The sequence below is a fragment of the Myodes glareolus genome, chromosome 27, assembly GCF_982192425.1.
Source record: "Myodes glareolus chromosome 27, mMyoGla1.1, whole genome shotgun sequence".
Taxonomy (NCBI): domain Eukaryota; kingdom Metazoa; phylum Chordata; class Mammalia; order Rodentia; family Cricetidae; genus Myodes; species Myodes glareolus.
The window spans coordinates 33,663,911-33,691,051 of record NC_142052.1 but is presented as its reverse complement, the minus strand read 5'-3'; the positions used below and the strand labels follow the sequence as shown (position 1 = coordinate 33,691,051).

General features: G+C 38.2%; 1 protein-coding gene across 1 annotated transcript in view; it reads left to right on the top strand.

Moving 5' to 3' along the window:
- Col5a2 (collagen type V alpha 2 chain) overlaps positions 1–26,176 on the top strand; it is a 131,635-nt gene extending 105,459 nt beyond the window's left edge. The window contains exons 31-54 of the mRNA XM_048456004.3: positions 686–739; positions 2,373–2,417; positions 2,728–2,826; positions 4,357–4,464; positions 4,727–4,780; positions 5,989–6,042; positions 6,192–6,245; positions 6,875–6,928; positions 7,298–7,405; positions 7,513–7,566; positions 8,087–8,140; positions 9,019–9,180; positions 9,773–9,880; positions 10,931–11,038; positions 12,066–12,119; positions 13,989–14,096; positions 14,606–14,659; positions 16,971–17,078; positions 17,447–17,500; positions 18,823–18,930; positions 20,791–21,082; positions 22,483–22,670; positions 23,937–24,176; positions 24,488–26,176. Of these exons, the coding sequence (XP_048311961.3) occupies positions 686–739; positions 2,373–2,417; positions 2,728–2,826; positions 4,357–4,464; positions 4,727–4,780; positions 5,989–6,042; positions 6,192–6,245; positions 6,875–6,928; positions 7,298–7,405; positions 7,513–7,566; positions 8,087–8,140; positions 9,019–9,180; positions 9,773–9,880; positions 10,931–11,038; positions 12,066–12,119; positions 13,989–14,096; positions 14,606–14,659; positions 16,971–17,078; positions 17,447–17,500; positions 18,823–18,930; positions 20,791–21,082; positions 22,483–22,670; positions 23,937–24,176; positions 24,488–24,634 (2,469 nt within the window). The 3' untranslated portion in view covers positions 24,635–26,176. The remainder of the gene's footprint in view (positions 1–685; positions 740–2,372; positions 2,418–2,727; positions 2,827–4,356; positions 4,465–4,726; positions 4,781–5,988; positions 6,043–6,191; positions 6,246–6,874; positions 6,929–7,297; positions 7,406–7,512; positions 7,567–8,086; positions 8,141–9,018; positions 9,181–9,772; positions 9,881–10,930; positions 11,039–12,065; positions 12,120–13,988; positions 14,097–14,605; positions 14,660–16,970; positions 17,079–17,446; positions 17,501–18,822; positions 18,931–20,790; positions 21,083–22,482; positions 22,671–23,936; positions 24,177–24,487) is intronic.
- Positions 26,177–27,141: the final 965 nt, after the last annotated feature.

Here is a 27,141-nt window from a genome sequence, read left to right as displayed (position 1 = left end):
AAGTTCCAGGCCAGACAAGACTGTAGAGTGAGACCATATATTGTATGCATGAGAATATGTGTGTGCATGTATACATGAATGTGGCAGAGTCCTCTAATTTCCAGACATCACCTTCTTTCAGGATAGTTGTGTGTAACCAAATATTGTTGTTCAAAGAGAGGGAATGACCTTCCTCTGAACAAAATGATTAATCACGAAGCTGGTAAGAAATTAATGATAACAGAGTGTTCCCAACATCTCAACAGGTTCATTAAACTTAATCTTACCTGATTTTATTGGTATAGTTACTAAAACTTGTTTGTAGAATGCTTCTATATAGTAAACATTATTTGTGGGCATTAAAAAATTCAGTTTGTGAAAGCATCAGACCTTCTACCAATAATATTCGAGCAGTTCAAATGTGCTAGAGACAAAACAAACATGGAGAGTCTTGTATTACATTGTTATCCTAATTTTTAAGTGGTATGTGTAAAGAAGACGCTAGACTTAAAGGCCAGCTTGGCCCTGTGCCTTGTAATAGATAGCTTTCCGAATGTATCTGGATGCTATTTTTCATAACTTTTGCTTAATATGTCCATGCAATGTCTTTTGTATTGAAGTTAAATAAAGTATAAAATGTAAACTATTTGGTTTGGTAGCTGATAAATCTTTCAGTGAATCACGAGATTTGTCATTCTTGTTTTAGGGGCTGCCTGGGCCTCCAGGGCCTCCTGGGGAAGGTGGAAAGCCAGGTGATCAAGTAAGTTTTTGAAATACTAGCATCAAAGCTGTAAGTTGGTAGATTATAATATCATTTTTGATGAGTGAAGCTCTAGGAATTTGGTTCAATGATTCAATTATGTCCATTTACAGGTGAAGGAACTCAGATGTTTTGGGACTTCCTCAATTCCACTTTGAACTCAACTCACTTGCTTTTTATGCAGTTTTTGCCTAAGATATTACTAGATAAGGCACAGTCTGAAATTGATATAGGCAGTTAATGGTGGATAGATTTGCTCTTTTATCTTTGAGCGATTAATTTGCTTATTACCATTCAATAAACATTTACTCAGCATTCTGTGTGCTTGGCTCGGGTAAGCACTCCATCTTCTCAGCCGGACAGTGGGTTGCAGACTGTGGAACTCTGTATTTCCAAATAATAGAAGAGACAGAATATTGGAAAACAGTATAATAACAGTGTGATCCAAATGCTACAACAGGGGAGACACCATATGTATAGACTGCTTGGTATAGGAAGACATTCCAAAAGTAATACTGAACATAAAATATGAAGGATAGAAGATGGAGAACTGTTTCAGGAAGTGCGAATGGCGAGCGCAAATGCTTGCTGAGCAATTTAAGGCACCGTGAAAATGTAGTGTCAGAAGTGTGACGAAGTGGTAGAGAAAAAGTTGGAGGTGTGAACCAGGGACCTGATTGAAGGGAGTCCTACTGGGAGTTTCATTTGGTCATTTTTAGAATAGAGGGAAACTGGTAAAAGACTTTTAAGTAGGAAGTGCTGCAGCAGCCGGACTTGGGCTTCAGGACCACGGTGCCACAGTGAGAACAATACACTTCCGAAAAGAAATCTGGAAGTGGGTTTGATAAAGTTTTCATCTTTTTTTAAATTCTTGTTCTTCTCTCAATACATCTCAACCACAGCTTCCCCTCTCTCCACTCCTTCCAGTCCCTCCTCCCTACCTCCCATTTCTCCCATCCACTTATCCTTCCTTTCTCCTGAACAGCCCTCCCAAGGATAGCCACTGAGCAAGGCTTGACAAGTTACAGTCAGACCAGACATAAACCCTTATACCACGGCTGGATGAGGCAACCCAGTAGGAGAAACAGGATCCCAAGAGCAGAAAAGAGTCAGAGACACCCTGTTCCCACTGTTAGGGTTCCCCAAGCTTCTTAAAGGAAGAAGTTTTGAAATAGCTTTGATGCTATTTTGATCCTACAATTCCTAAAGGAATATGTGTGTGTGTGTGTGTGTGTGTGTGTATAAAATGTAATATATATAAACATAGATTCAATATAATTGAAATCCAGTTAGCTGAAATGACCAACTATTATGTGTTTTTGTATGTTACCTTTCTACTATTTAAACCCTTCCCAATACTCTGTTTGAAAAAAGATGCTATAACTATGTTCCGCTATCTCTGAAGAATCTAATACACTATCTTTGTGAGAAAATAGTCTATACATTCTCACTGCCAAAAAAATCAGACATTTGGGTTAATACAAATCTTTTCAGAAAAATATACTTACTCAATTGTAAAGGTATACATATTTTTTACACTTTAGTATTATAATAGCACACTGCAGAACATATGTTATTTGATATAGAAATATTTGTAATAATACAAGAGCTTCCATTTTTCCAAATTGTCTAGGGTGTTCCTGGAGAGCCTGGAGCAGTTGGCCCCTTAGGACCTCGGGTAGGCATTTTTTGTTGTGTGATTCATTTTGTTTCCCATTGGCTATAGAATAAAGAAAGTCTTTTATCTTAAAGGGTGTTTTATTTTAAGTACTAAGCTGTTCTATTCTTTGAAAAATTTATGGGATACCTGTCCTGTAAGCATAGATTATCTTTAGGCCCTGTTCATTTCTTCATACTAAATTAGAAAACCTGAGCCATTATAGTGGCTCCATTATATAAAAAAAAATCTCCTGTCGAATTTTGTAGAAATTTTTAAAATTTGTTTTAGGTTATTATTAAGGTTATCTGACATTCTGATGTCATACTAGGGAGAAAGAGGGAATCCTGGAGAAAGAGGTGAACCGGGAATAACGGGGCTGCCTGGGGAGAAAGGCATGGCTGGAGGACATGGCCCTGATGGTCCAAAGGTAAGTGCAATCCTGACCTGGGCTTCCAGAAATCTCTAGAACTTACCAGCTGTCCCTGGAATGCATCTTCGCTTGGTCTACTGGGATAACTTGATTAAATTACTTTTACTTCAACAAATCTTTAGTGGTTGCCTCTTGGCCTTTTTCTGGCAACTAGAAAGTGAGCTTTCTATGGTGGGGATGAGGAGCCCAGGCAAGGATGCTCTGTCGTACATGTATGAGTTCCCAATGCTTGTACATGTCGTTGCGAATTAACAGAGATGAGAAATGGAAAAAATTACTTGTTGGGAGCATCTATGAATGAAAGAGAAAAGAAATGGAACATCATAGTTTATTAGTAGGTGCGGCCAACCATGTTCTCATGTTCTTTGTCTTGACTGCATGACTGCAGTTACTGCCTGTTTGCACATCTATAGCTTTGGATGGAGTGCGGCATAGAGAACATGCCTGTGTGCTTTCATGTGCTTTCTTAGGATTGGTAGACAACAATGTAGCCAAGTTGCATGTGTGGAATTTGAATGAAGTGGAATTTCACATGATCATATGATTAAGAGGTCTTTAACATCATCAAGGTCCAGGATGACGGAGCAAAGCCAATCTCTATTTGATCGTGCATTTTTCTGAGAACCAACTTAATCTCACAGGTTTTTTTTCAAGGAAATAATAAAATGCTCCTTTTCCCTTAATACAATATCTTCGTTTTGTTTTGGTTTTGTATTTTGAGACAGGGTTTCTCTGTAGCTTTGGACCCTGTCCTGGAACTAGCTCTTGTAGACCAGGCTGGCCTCGAACTCACAAAGATCCGCCTGTCTCTGCCTCCGAGTGCTGGGATTAAAGGCGTGTGCCACTACCGCCCGACTACAATATTTTCTTTATTAATGTGTCATTAATTAATTAATTGATTAATTAATTAATGGTCAATGGGAGAAAAGCAAGGGCAATTCAATTAATTTTATTTGGAAGGATATTTATTTTCTTTTTATTTGAATTAGTGTTTATCTATAAAGACAAGTTGGGTATGGGTCATGAAACTAGGACCATGAGGACCATGGGGAGGGGAGTAATGTTGACTTTGGGGAGGGTAACATGTCACGTATGTGACAGGAAAGTAGAAAAAGAGCCACTGGAACTGGTATAGTACAAGAGATGCCAAGAAGGTTGGACAGGTATGAGTAGGATCATCAAAAACAAATTATCTTCAAAATTCCACAGTGAAATCTAATATTTATATAATAATTGCAAATAAAAAAGTATATTGACAAACAGGTAAGTTATAAAAAAAGGAACAATATAATGGAGGAGTTGAAGTGATCGAAAGAGAGAAGTTAGAAATATAAGCCAAAACTTAAAATGTAAATCTACATTGTTTTTAAGAAATCCCACAATGACACAATTTCCCCAAGTGCTAAATCTGAGCATTGAGATTTAATTTAATTGCTAACATTCAATTATTTTAGACTGACTAAAACAGCAACTTCACAGGTTTTGGTCTTAATATACTAATACAATCTCATCATTTATTCCTTTTAGGGCAATCCAGGTCCAACTGGGACCATTGGAGACACAGGGCCACCAGGTCTTCAAGGCATGCCGGGAGAAAGAGGAATTGCAGGAACTCCTGGCCCCAAGGGTGACAGAGTAAGCCCTTTTTTTTTTTGGCTAGTTAACTTTTCCAGTGTTCGTATTTATACTTTCTCTAATAATGACTTCCTAAGCAGCCTTTTATTTCGCTCAGCCTGGATGATAAGTCATTTCCTCTTCTAATCATCTTTATCTAGAATACGCTGAGTCAGGTGCTGCTGTAACCTGCAGCTGGTAGAGCAGGGAAGGAGACATGAGGCTTCATCTGGAGTACAGGAGGCACAATTAAATGAGCAGCTGCTGTTTTGTGTTTTCCCAGGGTGGCATAGGAGAGAAAGGTGCTGAAGGAACAGCTGGAAATGATGGTGCAAGGGTAAGGGAATGGTTATCTTCTCGAACGGGCTACAAATGTACATTATCGTTCATTGTCCTATGAACTTGCTTTAGATTTTAACAGTAACGTTACTCATGCTGATTTATTGTCAAGAATGTAACAGCGATGCTGTTTGAGACTTGATGTAGATTAACAGTGGGTATTTATTTTACTTACTCTGCATTATAGCATTACAACAAATAAATAAATTAAGTCATAGACCACACAAAGATATAAATCTTTATATCTACCACGCTTATAAAATGTGTATGATAGAGCAGAGCAAACAGAATAATTGCTTTATTTGTAGTAAGTGCAATACATTGTTTTAGAAAGAGGCATTTGCTGTAAGAAAACAGTAATATGTGTTCTCTATGTTAATAACAGCTCCCCTGTACAAACAGGGTACTTTTATTTCCTGTGCATAAGCAATGAACTGTTTTTTTTACTCAGGTTTCAGGAAGTGTTCTAGGAAAATTATTAGAGGAATATATTTTCTGTTATAGATCTGGAGAAAACAAAAAACTTTTCTCAAGAATATACAAATAAGAAGTAAATTTTTTCCTTTCCATTCTTTCAGTAACGCATGTATAACTTTCAGGACAAAAGTATTGAGGTCCTTATGAAGAAGAAGCACAAAATTAACAGAGAACTTGTTCCTAAAGAATCCCAACAATCTATCCATTTAAATATTGTGATTATGTGTCCTGAAGTCCCAGGTCCTGCCCCAGCATGGACAGAACTACATCAAAAGCAGTGAGCCTTGATATGGATGGCTCTTTCATCTTCAACATCGAAGACATTTTTTAGTGTAATTGAATTTATAATAATAGAATTACATTTTGTTATTACGTTAAAATTTAAGAAAACATTACAACATAGAATCCAATTTTCAATCTACACCGAAATTTCAAAATCGATACTAGCAAAATTAAACAGGTTGTAAAATCAAAGAAACATTGCCAAAGAAAGCTGCTAATTTCGATCAAACTGAAAGACGGTTTCACGTGGAGAAATCTAGTTGCTAGTGGATGGGCAACATGGCCCAAGTCTTAAGACGCTAGAGGTGTTGCCTTCTGTCTTAGACAACGACTTGCAAAAGCAATCATGCCACAAAAATAATAGCTGGCTGGCTTGCTTATTTATTTAAATGTGGAAATTTCTGTATCTGTCTTTCCTCAGTGTACCTATGTTCTGTTCATTTCCAGGGTCTTCCAGGTCCTTTGGGACCACCAGGTCCTGCAGGCCCTACTGGGGAAAAGGTAAGCCAAAAGATATCTCTGTGCCCTCCAAAATAACAAGGCCAAACGTGTTGCTGTTTCTCAGAGTCTGGTTGACCTGCACATTGTGCCTCGTGGTTTTCAATTGCGTTGCACACTGGATTCTTATTTATCTAAAATCTGCTTTCTAGGGTGAACCTGGTCCTCGAGGTTTAGTTGGCCCTCCTGGCTCGCGTGGCAATCCTGTAAGTAAAAATCTTTAATTTTCTTTAGTGTGAGGTTGAACACTAAAAGAGTTTTTCTTTGATTGATCTGTCTGTCTGTCTGTCTGTCTGTCCGTCTCTGTCTATCTATCCACCCACCCACCCACCCATCCACCCACCCAACCAACCATCCATCTATTCATCCATTATCTATCTATCTATCTATCTATCTATCTATCTATCTATCTATCTATCTATCTATCTTTCTTTCTTTCTTTCTTTCTTTCTTTCTATCTATCTATCTATCTTTTTTTCTATCTATCTATCTATCTATCTATCTATCTATCTATCTATCATTAATCGCCATCTGTCTAATCTTTAATGTAACTTTTATGCTTATTGTGTTAGGTTATTTACTGCTCCCCAGTTTCCAAATTTTATTGTCATTAAACTTAAAAAATTATCAGCTGCACAATCTATTAAATCTAGGCACATAGCTTTTTTCTAAGCAATTGAGTTTCTTTGATCTCAAGAATCTTGCTCAATGTCCTCCAGTTTATGATTTAACTTAAGGCTCTTCCTCAAGCAATGTAGTTGACTTCTCTACATATAGTTAGCTACATAAACTGTATATTATGTGTGAAAACTTCAACACTGCTTGTCTCCTTTAGGGTTCTCGTGGTGAAAATGGTCCAACCGGAGCTGTTGGTTTTGCTGGACCCCAGGTAAAATTTTCAAATATTTCTAACTTACAAGTTAAAACTCTTCTTAGTAGAAGAGTTTAAAAGTCTTATTTTTTTATGCCTTGAGATATATTAAAATCTTTAAATTTTAAAATAATCTGTGTATTATGTAGCATATTTTCAGAGGTGGAACAAAAGTTGTTTATAATATTTTAGTTAATGTAATTATTTTCTATGATAAATATATGCTAAATTTTTTGAGAAAGTTTTAAAGAAGATATGAGTTTTTTATACTATGTTTAATCACACAGCAATGTTTTATAACACTAAATGCCATGTTAATAGTGATTATTGTGAAAATTTTGTTCATAATTCTTAAAGATATTTACTCATTTGAAAAATTGCATTTAGGGTCCTGACGGACAGCCTGGAGTCAAGGGTGAGCCTGGAGAACCAGGCCAGAAGGGAGATGCTGGATCTCCTGGACCCCAAGGGCTAGCCGGATCACCTGGCCCTCATGTGAGTTAAAAAATTTAAAAAGGAAATTTTGGTACCAGGACCCAATATGTACAATGCACAGTATATACTTGACCTCATTTTGTGATTTTTTTGGTTCTTCCACGTAGGGTCCTCATGGTGTCCCTGGACTGAAAGGCGGTCGAGGAACCCAGGGTCCACCTGTGAGTCACTTTGCTATTCTGGGAATTGTACACAGCCAGTTGAAAATATCGAATGTGTCCTGGTTATAAAATAGCTAACTGTCATCTAAGGGTGTAGTGACACATTGTTTTATGTTTCAGCTGTATTACAGAGCAAAGGGTGCTTAGCTTAATTTAGTAATCTGGGTGAAAGTCAGTTTTGTTAGTTGCGAAAATCCAGCTGCTCCGTATGAAGCAGAAGTATTACATATCAAAGTAAAAATACCTTATGTAATTGATTACACAAAAGAACCTGTGTGACTTTAGCTGTACTTTTATATGTTAAAAATAAATAAAAGTCAAAAGAGACAAACTGTCTGACTCTATCAGTTAATCCAGATTCTCTAAAATATTTGAGGAACAAGAAACATAAAAGGCTACATGGTCATAAATACAAGAAGGAATCAACAGACTCTAAGCCTCCTGCGTGAGATGTAGACTTCAGGCAAATAAAAAAAAATCAATTCTTATCTGGACTGACTGTATGGTATTTTGTTCTTAGGGTGCTACAGGATTTCCTGGTTCTGCCGGCAGAGTTGGGCCTCCAGGTCCTACTGTAAGTCAACTTAAATCATTGGTAGTAATTGAATCCATGGCCTTGTATGTGTGCCACACACATGTGGCATTTTAACTATTATTTTTGTTTAATCTCCTACTGATTTGTTTTCCTCTTTGATAAGTCTTCTTGCAGTCATAGTGATATCTTACCAAAACAAATCCAAAGTTACCAGTCAATGAACTTGGAAGAGACTATTTGCACGTTCTTTCTAATGTCTGACCACGATTCTGTTTGAGTACTAAACACTTTTTTTGTTCTGTGCTAATAATACATCTCTGAAACTTTATTCTTGTGTGTGTGTGTGTGTGTGTGTGTGTGTGTGTGTGTGTGTGTACACGGGTTTATGTACCATGTGCATTCAGGTGCTGATGGAGGCCAGAGAGGGTGTTGAATCCTCTAGGCGTAGGGTTAGAGACATCTGTGCTCATCACGTGGGGGTTGGGCATCAAACCATGTCATACTGCAGAGCCATGGGGGCTCTTGGTAGCCTCACCATTGTACCAGCCCCTGAGAGCTATCCTGTCATAAGACCAGTTCAGACCAGCCCAAATAAAATAAAAGATTATAATCTATAGTTGGAACAGAACCTTAAATATGTTTGAAAATTAAAATTGATTTCATAGCTCTTAATAATGAGAGATTAAATGGTCATCTAAAAATGAGATTTGGGCTTTTCTTAGGCTATTAATCTATGGTATGCTGTGCTTTGTTTTCTTCTGGTTTGGTCAAGTAGTCACAGTAACCGATTATCTCAAAAGGTAACAAACAGTGCTGCAAGGCTGTGCCCTCTGCGCAGAGGTAGAACCCCCTACGTCCGCTCTTCTCACTTAGCTTCCACTTTGGCCTCCTCATTGCTTCCTTTTGTGTTGTGCTAGGGAGCTCCAGGACCTGCAGGGCCCATAGGGGAACCTGGGAAGGAGGGACCTCCTGGTCTTCGTGGGGACCCTGGCTCTCATGGGCGAGTGGGTGATAGAGGACCCGCTGGCCCACCTGGTGGCCCAGGAGACAAAGGAGACCCAGGAGAAGATGGACAACCTGTAAGTTTGCATCTGTTGCACTACAGCTCCAGCTGAAATATTTATAATAAGAAACTTGTAATAATCACTGCCATAAAATCTATCAAAATAATATTCTGGAAACATTCCTAAATGCTTTCATCTGACTAAGTTATATGAAATTTTCAATTTCTAATTCTCTGTTATAAAAGTATATATACATATATATATATATATATGTATACACACACACAAGATGGTAAAGGACATTCTTTATTTAATGTCCCCTATATTAAGAAAATGAAACATATATTATCATATTTAATATTTGCATACTACTAAATTTTGACATTTTTTTTGAAATATAATACTATTTTTTATTTTTTAAAAGAGGGAAACAGTTTTTTGAGTAATTCTCTCCTCTTATTTTCATTAGCTGTCAACTTCCTTCCATGTGTTGAATAATGTTAGAGGCTGTGCTAGGACCCATAAGTATTGACATTCATGGTTTATGAAATGAGAGGGTTTTCCCTGATACCTCATCAAAGTCTATAATGTCATAGTCAACTATATAAATTACTCAGATATGGACTCATTCTGTAGAGTAGTAATTACAGTCTGCTATCACCATTAGGGTCCAGATGGTCCCCCTGGTCCGGCTGGCACCACTGGGCAAAGAGGGATTGTAGGAATGCCCGGACAGCGTGGGGAGCGAGGCATGCCTGGCCTTCCTGGCCCAGCGGTGAGTAGCTGTGTCAATATTCATCGGATGCGTGTTAAACTTTTGCAGGAATAATGGATTTGTTTTGCTTGTTGAGTTGACTCAGACAGTCTTAAGCTGACATATACTCCTAGCTTTTTAAAAACCTTTGATCTTAAATGTTAAATGCTTAGCAACCTTGACAAACATTAGTTAAACCATGGAGCTATAGAAGTAAATAACAAGATAATAAGTATTTGGATTTTTGGTGACTCAAATATTTCTTCAAAGATAAAAACAGTGCTGGCAAAGGGGGATGGCCTTCTTGAGGTTTGGTAGTACCTTTTAACATAAACATCCTTAGCAAAACAGCCATACTTCACAGTAAACCATCAAAGAGAAGAACTGGGTGAGTCACATTAGAAGTGGTTGTGGGTGAACAATAATCTCCCGTTTCCCTTGGATGCTCCAGGATCTTGTATTCTTTGGAATATGGAGGAAAGTTTGAGGCTATATAAACTCTGGCATGACTCATTTTACCAGTGGGGGCTTGCAGCGTTTAAGGGGAAAATGGTGTTTCTATGGAATGTGGACAGAGGCTGGATTCCTGGTGTGTTAAACTAGAAGACCTTTGGGTGGAAATATGAAGGCAGAGCTTTAAGAGTTAAAGCTTATCTTGCTGACATCCGAACTGAGCCAAGAGCTGGAAAGTAAAATTCTTCAGTGATGAGTCTGAGGGAATGGAACACGTTTAAAACAAACGAGCAGTAAAAGCAGGAGCGATAAGGATGTGTATGTCTTTGTAGAGATACGGATTCCAGAAGGGCAGCCATAATTGACTACACATGTTTCAAGCCCAAAATTCATACCTAATCGGGTGGTACAGGATGCTTTTTATCTCTTTGATATGTCAGGAGTGATACGATATGAAATGGGCATGTCTTTAAGCAATCACGGATGCTGTAGGATACTGGACAGTTATTTCTGTAGGTGGAGACACTAAAGGACCACCGACTAAACGGAGCCTGATAGAAACTGGTCTTCTTCAAACTTTTCTGCAGTGGTTGACTCATGCTTGTGATCTAATTCCAGGGCACACCCGGGAAAGTAGGACCAACCGGTGCTACAGGAGATAAAGGTCCCCCTGGACCTGTAGGACCCCCAGGCTCAAATGGTCCTGTCGGAGAACCTGGGCCAGAAGTGAGTGCGGCAACCCTAAGGAAAATATCTTCTATTTTAGCTCAGTGTGGTAGGGATAGTTCTTCCATTATGAAGTGGATGTGGATATTTAGAGCTTAAGAAAGATTTTTGATGTGCTGTTTGAGGTACTCTATCTCCCTAGAGAGTTGGCTTAATGATAGAGAAACCAAATCAGTGTCCTTGGACTGACTTTCGTAAAAGCTTCAGTGAGCATGTCGGTTGATTTAGCTTTTGGGAAATTGTGTTGAGGGTGGAAGGACACAGCCATTCATCTTTCCCTTGTTATTATTTCGTTCTGTAATGGGGTATTTATCAGAATTTCCCAGCTTTGCGGTCATAGGATTAATGAAACCATTACAGCCCAGGAAGAAGAGAAAGTTGAGGACACTTTTCTTTATCATGATAAAGTAACATCAGGGCTGTCATGCCCCTTTAGTCTCTTTTGAGAGGAAATACAGCGTGGACAGACAGTTCGAGAAGCGACAGGCTGAAATACCCTCTGTTCAGCAACTTAATGAGTGAATTATCAAAGGGTCACATGCTCCTGAAAGAATTAATCAATGATTTCAAAGTTCATTTTATCAAAAAATGAAAAACATAGTTCTGAAAAATATCAAGGTAAAATAAGGAAACAATCATATATACTTTCAAACAGAATCTTATATAATATAAATATAGTTATCTGGTTTCAAAACCTTAAAAATATTATTTGGAAAAACAAAGTGGAAATTCAAACAAAATGCAAGGTAGCAGCACTATAACTATAATCTATTTAAGTGTGTCTGAGGACCTTTCTTTTTTAAAATTGAGAACTAGAAATGAGTGATTAAAGTAAATAAAAATATGGTAATTTTACAAGGAAATGGAAATAGAAAGGAATTGGTAGCCATCTTTCTCTTGATGAGGATCCTATTGAGTGCCTTTTTAGAGTTCAAGGAAGAGTAAAACATGTTGGTCTGTCTCCTGTTGGCAGGAACGAGAGCTTAACAATCTCATGAACCAATGTCTCAAACACTGTTCATTTTAGGGTCCTGCTGGTAACGATGGTACCCCAGGACGGGATGGTGCGGTTGGAGAACGGGTGAGTTCAATGTTACTGATTAGAATATTAGAGATATATAAACCTGAAATCATTGAAATTCTAGTGCAATAATATTAATAATAAAACAATATTTAAAATATTCTTTATGCCATAGTCCCAGTGCAACTTTGACTTTTCTGACGGTCAACTTTTTAGTAAGGTTATAACCTTGGATAATCTTGTAAATGAAATAATATTTGAATTCATGACAAAGTATGACATATTTTCCTAAGCCAGGAAACCAAATTGCCTTCTTATTTGGTGTAACATGGAGGCATCGGCTGAAGATGTAAATGAATCCTCTAAATTTGTGGATCACTTTCACAGCCGAATGGCATCCACATTTTTCTATGCACTCCCTAAAGAGAGTAACTTACAAGGATATAAGCAATGATGCTTTCTACATGATAGATACGCTATATGCTTTTAAATCAGGCTGTGTTGAGCTGACAGTTTCCCCAGGTTTACCAGCAGCTAAGTCCCTTGTGGTGGTTGCTCAGCTGTCAAGAAATAGACCTGGCAACTAAGGACAAACAAGTCACGTGACACTGGCTTTTTTGAATCTATTTCCAAATATCTTAAATATACTTAGTGCAAGTGTTTATATGCTAATACAGGCTTAAAATTCTTCCGCAGAGTAAGGACTCAAGAATGCTATTGTACTATTAACATTTGGGGCGTCCTGGGCTAAGACTCCCCTTTTCTATTTCAGCCACAGAAATTTTTCTAGCAACCGGAGTCTTTGCCTTTGCTGGTGTACATGTAATGCTGAAAGCATTCAAAGGTCTTGATGTGCACTCTCTGAAACATTATTGCAGCTTGCTGAACTCATCTGTGTTCTTTAAATGGCTGTCTCATTTTTAATTTCAAAGTTAAATGCATACACAGGCAACTTCCTATAAGTTCCAATTGTATGAGTGCTTTAAATGACATGCTTTCCAAAATCTTCTCTTTGTCGTATTGTATATGTGTTCTTTAACGTAGATGCAAATGTTTGTTCTAGCTGCCAAATTGATAAGTTAAGGAAGAATGAATTTCTGTCAGAAAATAAAGTTTGACTCCAGTTTTTGACTCATTCGTTGTGGTGATAGGTTTTTATTATTGATACAAATTAGAACCCATGCAGCAATTAATTGCAACCTTGCAGGCTCATGCACTTTGATTTCACCTGTGTGCACACAATCAGCTCTTATTTGGCGCCTTGCCATATGGGCCATGTGAGTGAAAGACAGGAGGACTCTTTCCCATCTCTTCCAAGCGCGATATGCAATCTGCAGACATCTTTGTTTGCCCCTCAGAAGTAGTTGCTTTCAAGGACGTTATACCATACAAGACTGCAGCTAGCATAGGGTTTGCCCTTCTTCCAGAGGTGGGGAGGGCAAGGAAGGAAGGAACCCTCAGAACCAGTTTTCTGAGAGATTTTGTGAATGTAGCTCAAAACGTAAGCAGCGGCTTCCTTGACGTTTTCCCACTCTGAAATTTACACCGTGCTTTATGAATGTGGACACTCCTTTGAAGACTGCTAGTCTAGGAAGGTGGACCAGCAGATGCTGACTTCTGGAGGTCAACAGGAATACTACACTAGTCTAGAGAGGTAGATCAGCAAATGTTGACTTCTGCCCTCTGACCATCAGAATGTAAGGAACAGCAAGCGTCGAGGGTGGATAAGACCTGAAGCTGAGGGAACATAATCCTATTCCCTTGAATTTAATGTATTGATTAGCTAACAATTATTGAAAGTAAAATATTAAAGTAAAGCAGTGTTTGAAATGGTATATTTTCATATTGTCTATCATATGAGCAATATAGAATATTGTTGTTATTATACGATCCATGTTTAAAGAAAAATGCTCTGTCTGTTCTTGTCAGGGTGATCGTGGAGACCCCGGGCCTGCAGGTCTGCCAGGCTCTCAGGGTGCCCCTGGGACTCCTGGACCTGTTGGTGCACCTGGAGATGCAGGACAAAGAGGAGATCCTGTAAGCAAATCAATTTCTCACTGACAGTTATATGACATTGATATGCTATCCTATATGTACATGCATCCTATCTTGTATGTGTTGTTAGCTAAGAACTCTAAATATTGATAAACAGGCCATTATGAATTAAAATATATGCTAAGTTTAGAAATGAATTGCTGTTTGACTATGGATATGCTCCCACTGTAGTTACTTTAATTATCCAAATAGGTTGCAATTTATACGAACTGTAATACGTACAGAAAATTAAGCAAGCAATGTCATTTAAAAGTCAACTAAGACGAACTTCATTGGTAAAGCTAATAAAAAACAATCACTGTAATGTGTTGCTAGAGTTAGTGCATTCTTACCTGATGTAGAGACATTGCTGGACATGAGAGAACTAGCTATAATTGTGCATGTTACATTTCTATCTATGCTTATGTTAATACGTTACTCTTATAGTTATACCCATATTTGCATTTACACTTTAAAAAATGCAATGATAAATTTTATGAAATCTTTTCTAGGGTTCTCGAGGCCCTGTTGGACCACCTGGCCGAGCTGGAAAACGTGGTTTGCCTGTAAGTCCTATCTTTTCTGAACACACATTTATATGTTTCCTTATGTAAACTATATACCTAAAAAGAAATCTAATTTAAGATTCATGAATAGCAAGGCAAAGAAAGGCCTCTAGATAATTACTGACCCGGAGAAGCCAGAAACTCTGTGAGATGGCAGCAGTAATGTTGTCTATGGTCACAATGAGGAATATTTCAGAGAGGTAGAAGATAGATTCCGAAAGATTGTGTTACAAAGAAATGATACAATGACAGGGCCTTTTATAGCTGCAGTAAAAACCACAGGGAATTGCATTTAAAATGATATGGGCAAGATCAAGGGCCCTCGAGAGCGACAGAAGCTTTCTTGCTTCACATGTACAATAAGTACATGTAATTATACATATATATAAAATTATTATAATTTATAATAATTATAAATATAAATATAATTCACATGTACAATAAGCTCAGAGGGGCTGGGAGAGATGAGGTCCTGGGAAGCCAAAGGCTGACAAATCTTTCTCAGCCAGGGGCTTGCTTCCTGGTCCATGTAGATTTCCTGCACACCATGGATGGTGAGTTTTTAAAAGGATTTTGCCATAGGTCATCGATGAGAGCTGGAGAGACAGGAAGCAGAGTCCTGAACAGCAGGGGTGTGTTCCAAGGATGAGTTGCCATTGGGATGCTGGTTTAGGGACTGTTTTGCCATGTGACTTATGGCAAAAGCTATGTTGACGTAATCAAGTGACCTGCTTACAACATGTCCCTGTGGCTCTCCTGAGATGTCTGGGCTGGGTTTTTGGTGATACCTTAATGTCTAGAGCTTTCAGGCAGGTTTACCTTTATCTGTTATGGGCAGTCTAATGGATCATGTTTCTTATGTTCATACATCAATATCCAGTGTTATTTCTATTATAAAAGCTCTCTATGCTACCAGAGTTTTTGAAATCCAAATTAAACAAAAATAAAACAAAGTAAAGAAAAACAAAACACAGAAAAAAAACAAGTAAACAAAATAAAACATTTGCCAAAAATCCAACGGATTTGATCATTCTGCCCATTCTCTGAAGTTACATGATAGCATTTCACTTCTGCTAGGAAACCAAGGGTAACATCTTCCAGTAGAAAACCAAAGGTGACACTTCTAACCTTTAGTCGGTAGTCATATGTTGCTTGTGGTTTACTGGGAACCCTTGAATCCTGAAACTGTGTTTATGTACCGGCACCCAAAGTAAATGACAGAACCCACCTAGTGAATACTTTTACCACTTCTCTGGATTTGACTTATAGCACAAATAAAATTCTTCTTCATATGTTTTTAGGATCAGGATACTTGCATTTGGGAAGAGATTATTGCAGATATGATGAAATTGACATAGTCTCTCCCACTAGTGCATGTGTGTCTAGTGCACGTGTGTGGATCTAATGAATGTAGCTCACTGATGATATTTGTGTTATTTGCCAAGCTTTGTTTCCTTTCAAAATGTTTTTGAGAAATTTTTATGAGTACTGTATTTACCCTATTTCTACCCTTCCTCTGTCTCTCCTTCTCTAACTTTTCTTTTATCTTCCACTTCCTTTCAAATTCACGACCACTTCTTTGAATGTTAAACACACATGTATATATACAACCTACTGAGTTCATTTTGCCTTGCTCATGTGTATATACACATTTGGACTGAGTTCTTGTGATGAGCTAACCTCTCAGAGAATTATTTCTGGAGAAGCCTGTTTCTCCCCCTCTTCTAGGAGCTTGTGATCTTCCTTGAAACTTTTGTAAAGGGGCAGTGTTATAGGTGTGTCAATCATGCATGGAAAATCCCATGGTCAGTTGCTCTATGCATGTTGACCAGTGGGGATTTCTGTGAGGGTTCTCACGAGGGACTAGAGCTACAGTTATCTGTGGATATAAGACTAAGTATTTAGAATGCAGGTGCGAGTTAGTTTAGGAGCAGAACAGTGCAAGGTTCTCCTCTAGAGTCCATGATCTCACTAGCCATGGGCAGTTTGCTAAGTTTCCAGGACCAGGCATGAATCACATCCTACTGAGTGAGACCTAAGTGCAATCAGGGGGTTGCTGGTTATTCTGAAATGCAAATACACCTCATGAGCTCTTGTTAGTTTCTTAAAATAATTCCAGCAGTCCTAGCCCATCCTTTTATTTGCATCTGTGAATTTAGCATTCCTAGAGGAAACATGGAAAGTAAAAATTTTTATAAATTTTAATTTCAGAGAAGCTATTTTAAAAAATTATAATAAATGCAATGATAAAGAGTAAAATCACAGGAAATTATACTCTTAAGAGGTAATATTAATGACTGACTATTTATAGGGACCCCAAGGACCTCGAGGAGACAAGGGTGACAATGGAGACAGAGGTGACCGAGGTCAGAAAGGCCACAGAGGCTTCACTGGCCTTCAGGGTCTTCCTGGCCCTCCTGTAAGTAATTAAACTATTGTAATTCCCTGCATGTGAATATACTGGTGTATTCATGGACCACCTATCCCTCCATGAAATAGATAGATGCTTTTGTATACTATTTTAATTTAAAATTAACTATAATTATGTAGTTACTTAATATAGATACCCACACATAAGCGATAATATTGTAGGAAAAAAATAAAGCAAAAAATGATATGCCTCTTTACCTGTACAGTTGCCTTTAGATTTAGTTGGATGTTTGTTAAGGAGGTCAATGGCTTCTTTTCTAATGCTAAAGTTACTAACAGCATAATTTGAAAGTTAAAACACAGTACAATGCATGATTTAAATGTTTTAACAACACTTTCAATATTCTTCCTGTGTAGGGTCCAAATGGTGAACAAGGAAGTCCTGGTATCCCTGGTCCTTTCGGCCCAAGAGTAAGTAACAGAAACACTTACGTTTTCATTGTGCATAGTAAAGACTTTAGTGACATTACACTGTTTCTGGAGTACACTATCCCTGATACTAAATATTGATTGTTTCATGTTCTTTGAAGTTGGCAGAAAATGTATGGGAAAAGTTAGTATATAATTTAACATAGAAATATCCTGAAATGTGGCATACTGTGTGTTGTACTGTGAGCCCATGGTAAAGTCTCTTACCCAAGTTTTTATATGTTCTCCTATTAAATTTCTTATTGGGGTTAAATTTCCATTGAACATGGATTTTTATAGATGATGAAACCTATTCATGAAGTGGGATAGATTTTGAAGATAGGCATATTCCATTCTTTAATTGTGATAAAGCCCTAGAAAAAGTTTATACAAAGATAGTTTGGAAGCAAATCATGAAAGGAACTCAATACTTGTGGATTTCAGAAATTCTAAAATTCATTTAAGAGCTACTTCTTCTAAGTCATTGGAGTCCTAAGGCAGTTCACACTGATACTTAGGAAATTAGAAAAAATTAGAAAGAGGATTTAGCAAAAAATGATATATTTAAATACAGCATAAATAGACATAAATTGAGAACAATATTAAGAAGACACTAGGCTGTGATGGAGTTCTGTGGTGTAAGAACTGTCGTTCATCTTCAGCAAACACTCAAATTACGTAATTCACTTGTAAAGCAACTGAAATTCCAACTGAGTTTATTAACAATTTGATGAAAGAGTTGCTACCAATGAAAGTTGGTGATTAGCATGTATGTTAGGATTCCTGTTGCTGTGAAGAGACACCGTAGCCATGGCAACATTTAGTGTGGCTGGCTCGCTTACAGTTAGTTATGAGGTTCAGTCTATGACCATCATGGTGAGACATGGTGGTATGCAGCCAGACATGGTGCTGAGAAGTAGCTGAAAGTTCTACATCTTTTAGGCAACAGGAAGTGTTCTGAGACAGTGGGTGTATCTTGAGCATATAAAAGCCTCAAAGCCTGCCACACACTTCCTCCAATAAGACCACACCTACTCCAACAAGGACACACCTCCTAACAGTGCCACTCCCTTTGGGTGCCATTTTCTTTCAAACCATCACCACAGTCTGCTAGAGTTTTAAACTTATCTTGGTCCTTTATCCAGAATTCGTGATGGAAAGTTAACACACAACGAAGTTGTAAATGTAACAAAATGCTGAAAGGCCATTTATTAGTTATTAGGGCTGGAATTTGAGCAATCATGGTAATTACTCAATCTCTATGATAGTTCTTTTATTAGAGAGACATTTCTTTCCTCTAAACTGCAGTTTTTGTGTTCCGACAGGGTCCTCCTGGACCAGTAGGCCCTTCAGGCAAAGAAGGAAACCCTGGGCCACTTGGACCCATTGGACCTCCTGGTGTGCGGGGAAGTGTAGGAGAAGCAGGACCAGAGGTAAGCTCATAAGACTTTGCATGGAAGATACTGATACAAAGATGGAGTTTCTTCAGCAGCATCTGTTAAACCTTGCTAACAAAAGTCTTAAGATACTCCTAAAATAAGCTTAGAAGTAACAATAGAAGGTTACCTACTTAAGAAGTTATTCCAAGTCTTCAAACACACAGTATTTAGAACATACAGAATGAGAGTTCAAGATACCAAGTCCTTGGATTGCTATTACACTGAGGTCAAATATCCAGCGATGATTGCTTTCTTATCAAAGTTGTGCAACTACTGTACTGTTTGAAATTGCGATTGTCTTAGTTTGCTTTCCTGGTGCCACTAAATACTCTGAAAAAAATCAAGTTAAGAAAGCGTTTATTTTCCCTCATAGTTCATGGTACATATGTCATGGCAGGGAAGTAAAGAGAATGGAGCCTGGAGCAAGATGAGAATATGAGTTTGAAAGTTTTCTTACTGAAAATGACATTCAAGATTTTAATTTAAAGTTTCCAATTCCCAATCTAAGGGTATTTAGTATGAGATAATATCCAATAATAGACCATGTTAGTTAGACCCTAGCTTCTCTGTCTTTAGACATGCGTCATCAATCTATACACATATGTACTGTGTATGTTTAAGTTTCTGTCTAATGTTTCTTTGATCTCATTTATCTGACCCTACTTTCTTAATCTTTATCCCCCCAGTAACAGTGCCATCAATTCAATATGTATTATTTTTATGTAGGTATGTAAGTATGCAAGTTTATAGTCAAGAAAGCTCCCCATTTCTTTCTTTATGAGAAGAAAACAGCTATACAATTTGGTTCGTGTGGCTCTTAATTGACTTTTTTATGGCTCACGGGTTTTAGTGAGCTGAGGCTCTTTCCCTTAGATTAGTGTAACAGGATGTGTGGAGTCATGGTGACCTCCCAGGAAATCTGTCGTCCAGCCAGCCAGTTTACTATCATCTGTCTGTCTCCCTTTTCTCAGTGTTTTGAGAACAGAAAGCATTTGCGTAGAAGTTAAGATGCCTTGCCTGGAGCCTCACAGGGAATGGCAGAGCCAGCACTGGCTCATCTGTCTCTGACACCCAGGGTGTTCTCTCTGTCTGAGATGTGGGCTCCGCATCTCTTTAGTTACATGGCTCTTTCAGGACTCAGTGTTTCTTCTGAAAATTCAGAGGTCTTAATGGAAAGCACTCAACTTGCAATCTTTGCCACTTTTTGGGCTTATCTGAGGCTTCACATTCCTTCAATTCTTTCTGAAAAATGAAAAGGCGAAAAGGAACTTCTCCTCAAGTTTTTTCAGTCCAGAGAATTTTTATATCTACCACCATTCGCATACATACGAAAAGACCTCACATCTTTCTCCTTGCTTTGGAGAAGGGAAGAAGCTCCATGTTGGAGGTCTTGTGGCTATTTCCCTGGTATTTACAGAGACTTATAGAACAAGATTCCACACCCTGACAGCACTTTTGCCTCCTGCACACAGCTGCTTATGAAGAATTTCAGTTGTATTTTGCCTCAGATTATTTTCAAAAGAATGTAACTTTGAACATGCTTCACCTGAGATACATAAGATCATCAAAGAAGGACATCAAAGTGAAAAGTTTGGCTTTAAGCTTTGCTTATCTCAGAGCCTGACTTGTAGATATTTTTTTCTTGGCACGGAAAACAGCTGGGGGTCACTCCCCATTCTTGCAGTGCTATTTCTTGGTGGGCTAGTCCTGCCTGTTTAAAAAGCGTGACTCACCCTTCTTCAGTATCGACAAGTTAGTGTGCCAAGCTGTAGCAACCAGCGCACTGCATAGCAGCAGTTTAGTAAAGCAAAACCAAAGCGCTTCTAAACGTCTTCCCAATTGCTCCTTCATTAGGGTCCTCCTGGTGAGCCTGGGCCCCCGGGTCCTCCAGGTCCCCCTGGGCATCTCACGGCTGCTCTTGGTGATATCATGGGCCACTACGATGAGAATATGCCAGACCCACTTCCCGAGTTCACTGAAGACCAGGCGGCTCCCGATGACACAAACAAAACCGACCCTGGGGTCCACGCTACCCTGAAATCTCTCAGTAGTCAGATTGAAACCATGCGTAGCCCTGATGGCTCCAAGAAGCACCCAGCCCGGACCTGTGATGACTTAAGGCTTTGCCATTCCTCCAAGCAGAGCGGTGAGTAGCTAGGAGCCTGGAACAGTGATACATGTGGTTGGGGTTGAGTTAGTCGCAACTGCAGCAGGAAAAGATTTTTGCAACTTTATAACTAATGGTAGACACAAAGAGAAAACTCTTAACATGCCATAGAGCTTACAGTTTTGTGGTAGAGACAACTACATGAACTATTACAAAGATGATAGACAGAATATACAATATAGGTCATAGTCTATCAAAACCTAATTTTGAGGAAGTGGTCCCAACACACATATGTACCTTCAGAAAACACTTGCTCTTGCATAATTAAAGATGGTTTTCCACCTATAAGATCATTCAGAAGTGTAATTAGGTAAACCATTCAGAGACCAGTAGAGTACATGTTTCCCTAAATTATTTGCATATGGAATCCATTTATTGCACTTTAATGTTTGGCCAGTCACTCTTTTGCAGTCCTTCCTGGTAGAATAATGTATAGTGAGCTTTTAAGGCAGTTTGGAATGAAGAAGCATGTCTTCCTTAGTTGTTGGACAGTGTTCTAAGTTTTTCTGCTCCAGTAATTTTAAATGATCTAATTAGACCCAGAAAAGGGGTATCTAAAACTGTAAGAATGAGTTGTAAAACACCAGAATTTCAGTTAACTTTTAAATGATGTCAAGGGGGCAACTAAAAACTGTTCCCTCTAAAAAATATACACTTTTTTTATTAATTGTACAATTTGCATCTCTTTTCATTTTATTCAAAATTTAATTTTTATAATTTATGTAGAATAGCATACACATGTTTATGGACCTAAATAAATACATGTGAGTAGATATGTTTGTTTGTGTATGTATGTGACTTGGTATATCTTATTTTACAAATCACTTGGATGTCTTGAGTTTGGAATACACAATCTGGAAAAGTGTCTTTAAAAAGCAGTTAGCATGGGGAAAGCTCCCAGTATTTATCAGTTATATTCCTCCCTATGTGATCTGTGAGTTACTGCATGCCTGTGTGTTTGTGTGTTCACATGTATGTGAGTGCATGTGTATACATGGAGAAAATTGACATTAGATACCTTCCTCAATTACTGTACATCTTAAATGTTAAGACTTGCTTTTCAACTGAGTCCATAGCTCATTGTCTTAGATAGTCTAGCTTGTCTGCTTATGCCAGGATTTCTGTTTCTATTTTTCTACATACTAGGACGGCAAGTGGGCCACCGCACCCACCTAGTTTGTACAGATTTGGGGATTTTGGATCCCACCTCAAGTTCTCAGGCTTTCATGGCAAACACCTCACCTGTTGAGCCTTCTCCCCATTCCCTTCACAATTTCATTTTGAATAATGGGTCACATCTCTAGTGATAATTTTAGAGGCTCATCATCATGTTTGAGATCATCTTCATTTAGCAACTATTTCTCTCTTTAAAAAAATAGGTGAGTATTGGATTGACCCCAACCAGGGTTCGACTGAAGATGCAATCAAAGTTTACTGCAATATGGAAACAGGAGAAACATGTATTTCCGCAAACCCAGCCAGTGTTCCACTTAAAACCTGGTGGGCCAGCAAGTCTCCCGACAATAAGCCAGTGTGGTATGGTCTCGACATGAACAGAGGATCTCAGGTGAATTTATGTTCACTCCGAATTATATGCTTTACTTCTTATTATTTATTATGTTTCTCATTTATTAAAACTTTGCTGTATTTTTGACCGGGTTTATTTTAACTATGCCTACTTTGAAATGATAGTCCTCACTATAAATGCAAAATATTTTTCTAAGTAAGTTTAATCAAGATTAATTAATATGAATTTATAATTATAGTTTTTCCTTTTAGTAGAATGAATAAATAATAAAGAATAAAGAATCTTTAGTATTAGTTCCTTTAAATACATCACTGGGTATGTAGTAGAGTCGTAGGGGTCTTGTCTCAGCCCAGGACACCTGGGTCATATCTGGAACTTATTAAATTACTAAACCTTTTAAAACCTTATTGCTATTTTAAAGAGCGGGTGGTAAGGCTGAGCTCACTGTCTCTGCGAATGCTAGGGCTTAGTGTAGTGCCTAGAAAGACAAGTGCTGATGCGTGCTAGATACATTCAAGGAATCCCTTGAAACTGTGAAATATCCCCCACGCTTACTAATTTTTCTAATTAAGTGATGGTTTCTCTGTGTTTCCGTCTGCCTTATGCTTCTGTTTCGGTCTAGTGTTCAGAGTTTATCAGGTCTTGCGTGGTGTGATCTATTACAAAATCAGCATTCCACCCCAGGTTACCTTGACCCAGTTAGTATGGTATGGAAGAGCTGTGATTCTGGGTAGGGAAAATAAAAATTTAAATATAAATAGGTAAAATGTGGTTCAACCAAAATGATATGCCAGAAATCAAAATGATGCCACCGGAGACAGAGCACAACGCTGTGGGTGAGAAAGAGCTAATTGGAAATGAGTTTTGGACCCTTGTTTTATAGAAAATAGTATTTCTGTAAATATTTAACCGTTCAGTAAAATAGATTTATACTTACACTTAATTCCTATTTTATTTTGATGGGTGAAAAAGCTGAGTTGTATTTATTAAGTATAATGTATATAATATGTATAAAATTAAAGCAGATTTGAAAATATTTAATTTTTCTCAGGGAAATTGAAGTCTTTTTTAGTCTTCTTTGAGGTCATAAGGACACAGATATTTATGACTATGCATAGGTATTTTCCTTTGGGTAGGTATAATATCTTATTATATGAAAACAAAGTAATATTTTTCAAATTCGATTTGCCTATGGTCAGTTAGTCCTCTATCTATCTGTGTACCTATCATCAATCTGCCATCTCTTTGGGGGGCATTGTGAGTTCCTGGGTATGCTCTGTCACATCGATCCTTCTGTTTCTCTAGTTCACTTACGGAGATTACCAGTCACCTAATTCAGCTATCACTCAGATGACCTTCCTGCGCCTCTTATCCAAAGAAGCCTCCCAGAACATTACCTACGTCTGCAGGAACACCGTGGGATACATGGATGACCAAGCCAAAAACCTCAAGAAAGCTGTCCTGCTCAAAGGGTCAAATGACTTAGAAATCAAAGGAGAAGGAAACATTAGATTCAGATACACAGTTCTTCAAGATACTTGTTCCGTACGTATCTAGCCTTTGGAAATATAGTCTTCTGTAACGCCCTTTCCATTTTCAGCAAGTAAAGTTACTGAATCTGTCTTAAACTTCTGTGAGCTAAACTTAAACCCCCAGTCAGAAGCTTTTGTGAGTCTGCAATAGAGGAATACTGATTTGCGTGTCTCCTTTCTGCCACGGACACTAGTGGCACACTTGCTTGCGCTGTTTATGGCACTGCTGTTATAATACAAAAAGCCGCCGTGGGAGGGTGTTGCTGCGCCGAATTCTTAGACAGCTTGTGTATGCCATTCACCCGTTGTCCTGTTGAATTCCAGAAGCGGAACGGCAATGTGGGCAAGACCGTCTTTGAATACAGAACGCAGAACGTGGCCCGCTTGCCCATTATAGACCTCGCTCCCGTGGATATTGGCAGCGCAGACCAGGAATTTGGCGTCGAAATCGGGCCGGTTTGTTTCATGTGACAGAAGCCCAGATACATCGACAACAAGCACAGCCTTCGATGACCACACCAGCGGGAACAAGAACTGCCATCCGTGACCACCACCTTTCACAAGAACTTTGCCTGTTTGAGGTTGATCCTGAGACTCTTGAAGTAACGGCTGATCCTGCGTCAGCTTTGTACATACGGTCTGAAGTGCCTGGCCTCCTTATCCTTCGAAATATTTATTTTACTTACAATCCTCAAGTTTAATTGACTCAAACTACTTTTCAATACGGCAGTTTAGATTGAAGGTGACCAATGACAATGACCGCCTTTGCCAAAAAGTAAACCGATTAAGAAATAAATATGTTTTCATCCAGTCATTTCACGGTAATGAATAAATTGCTTAGTATTTATGAGGAAATTCTTCTTTGTAGCAGGTAGCTTGTAGAGCGGGGTGAAAACCTCAGCAAATGTTGACTTTGCTTGGCTGCAGTCTGGAAAGTAGAGAGCAGTGCCCTTCCGTGTCCCCTTATTCCCAGATTATTAACAAAAAATGAATGCAAAGTATTTTACTTCGTGGCTGAAGCTCTCACGAGTGTCATGAGATTGTAATGCCATTACAGGAATTCTTTGAGAAGAATATAATATCACACATTTCCATTTCTTAAACGAAATCCTTAAACAACACACAGTTGTTGAATTTCAGGAGGAAAGAAAAACTCATGATTGCTTCAGTTTTCCAATTTATTTTGCAAAGACTGATACATTTTGATTTTTTCATTCAAATTTAAGAGTAACATTTTCCTATTTGTTCTATTTTTTCAATACTAGTAGAAGCGATATTTGTGTTTTCTCATGTAAGAAGATATTGAATGCAAAACCAAAGAGCAATTACCCGCATGCTTCTCTAAACGCACCCCCAGAGAGAGACTCCCCCACGGGTACAATCTCATTTTTTTCCAAAGCCTTTCACAAAGGACAGATCTAGAAACCTGGAGTTGTGACGATCCCTCAAATAAGAATGTGAGGATTGGAATTAGAACATTCACAAGAAAATATGACCCAACATTTCTTAGCATGAGCTACCTCATCTCTAGAAGCTGGGATAGACTTCTGTTCTTGTTTATACTTTAGATATTGAAAGGTGCTGTGCTTCTGTTGCTATTCCAAGACTGGAGATAGGCAGGGCTGAAATAGTGTTACTTTTCTCTTAACGATGGTGCTAAAGTGACCTCTATAAAATTTTCTAAAAAAATAAAGATTTTTTCATCGATGCCATTTGTAAACACAGAACAGCTAAACATCCCAATTCTGAGAGACAGAACATTGTTCCAGGGCCCGTTGACTGTTCCTCTCATACTGTATTGAGAATGCTTTGTATTACTTGCGTGTGTCTAAGTCCAGGGCACACAGGTCCTCTTGTGTCTCAAGATATCTTTATCTTCATTGTGACTCTTTTGCTCCATTGTTATTTCTTACTTAAAAATAAATAGTTTGGGCCTTCCCAAAGGACACGCCACGCACACCACTCTGGTTATGTATCTCTGCAAAGCAAGGAATTAAATGCACGCTTCCGCCAGTCATTCTCATTTTGTGAATTCCTTTGACCGGATTAGATCCTTCTAGCTCCCAATAGTGAAAACCAAGGTCTTTTGGTAGTTAGGTTTATCACTGAACAGAAGCAACGAGTACCTTCCATTATGTCTGCACTGACTTACAGATAATACTGCCCTCAAAGGTATGAAGACCTCAGTGAAGACAGTCGATGCCTTAGAAAACTCTGGCTGGTGATTGATAAAGAGTAAAGGAAATGAAGATTTTATGGTTGAATAAACCGATACTAAAACATGCCTCAATGTGTATCAAGTACGAATTTAGCCTGAGCATTATCAGCATTTTATTTCCAGTGTCTGTTTCACAACTTCATTTTTTCTAATTTGATTATTATCTGAGCTCAACATTTTTTAATTTGACTATATCACTAAGGATATTTGATATGCTCTTGGATTATTTTTAAATCCAGCCTGTATAAGCGGTACGGGTTCATATAAGAAATCCAGAAACACATATTGGTTTCCATTTATTAAAAGTGCTAATAGTTTCCACCCATAGAAATACCAGTTCTTACCCAAATGTCGGGAATGCTATTAGAACTCCATCTGCACAACACCAAAGTGTTGTGTTCTGGGTACACAGGTTTCTTCAGAGCAGTAGATTTCTTTACCTTTATCTTGGATGCTAGATAACCAAAAGCAAAATAAGGGGGATAGGGGCATTTCTTTATTGCTCATTTATTGAAAGTACAAACAAAGCTCTCTAATTAGCTGGTATGAACCAAAAGGAAGGAAAGCTAGCAATTGAGTGGTGTTAAAAAGAGTCCCAAACTCATGGCACAATTTAATAAATCCCGGCTTCGTTCACTGTAATTTGTTCCCTATTTTAAAAAAGATTCAATTTTAAAATTTATAAACATCATCCTTTCTCAAAAATGGTATTATGGATCTGCTTTAGTTAGAGATTTTATTACTGTGATGTAACACCATG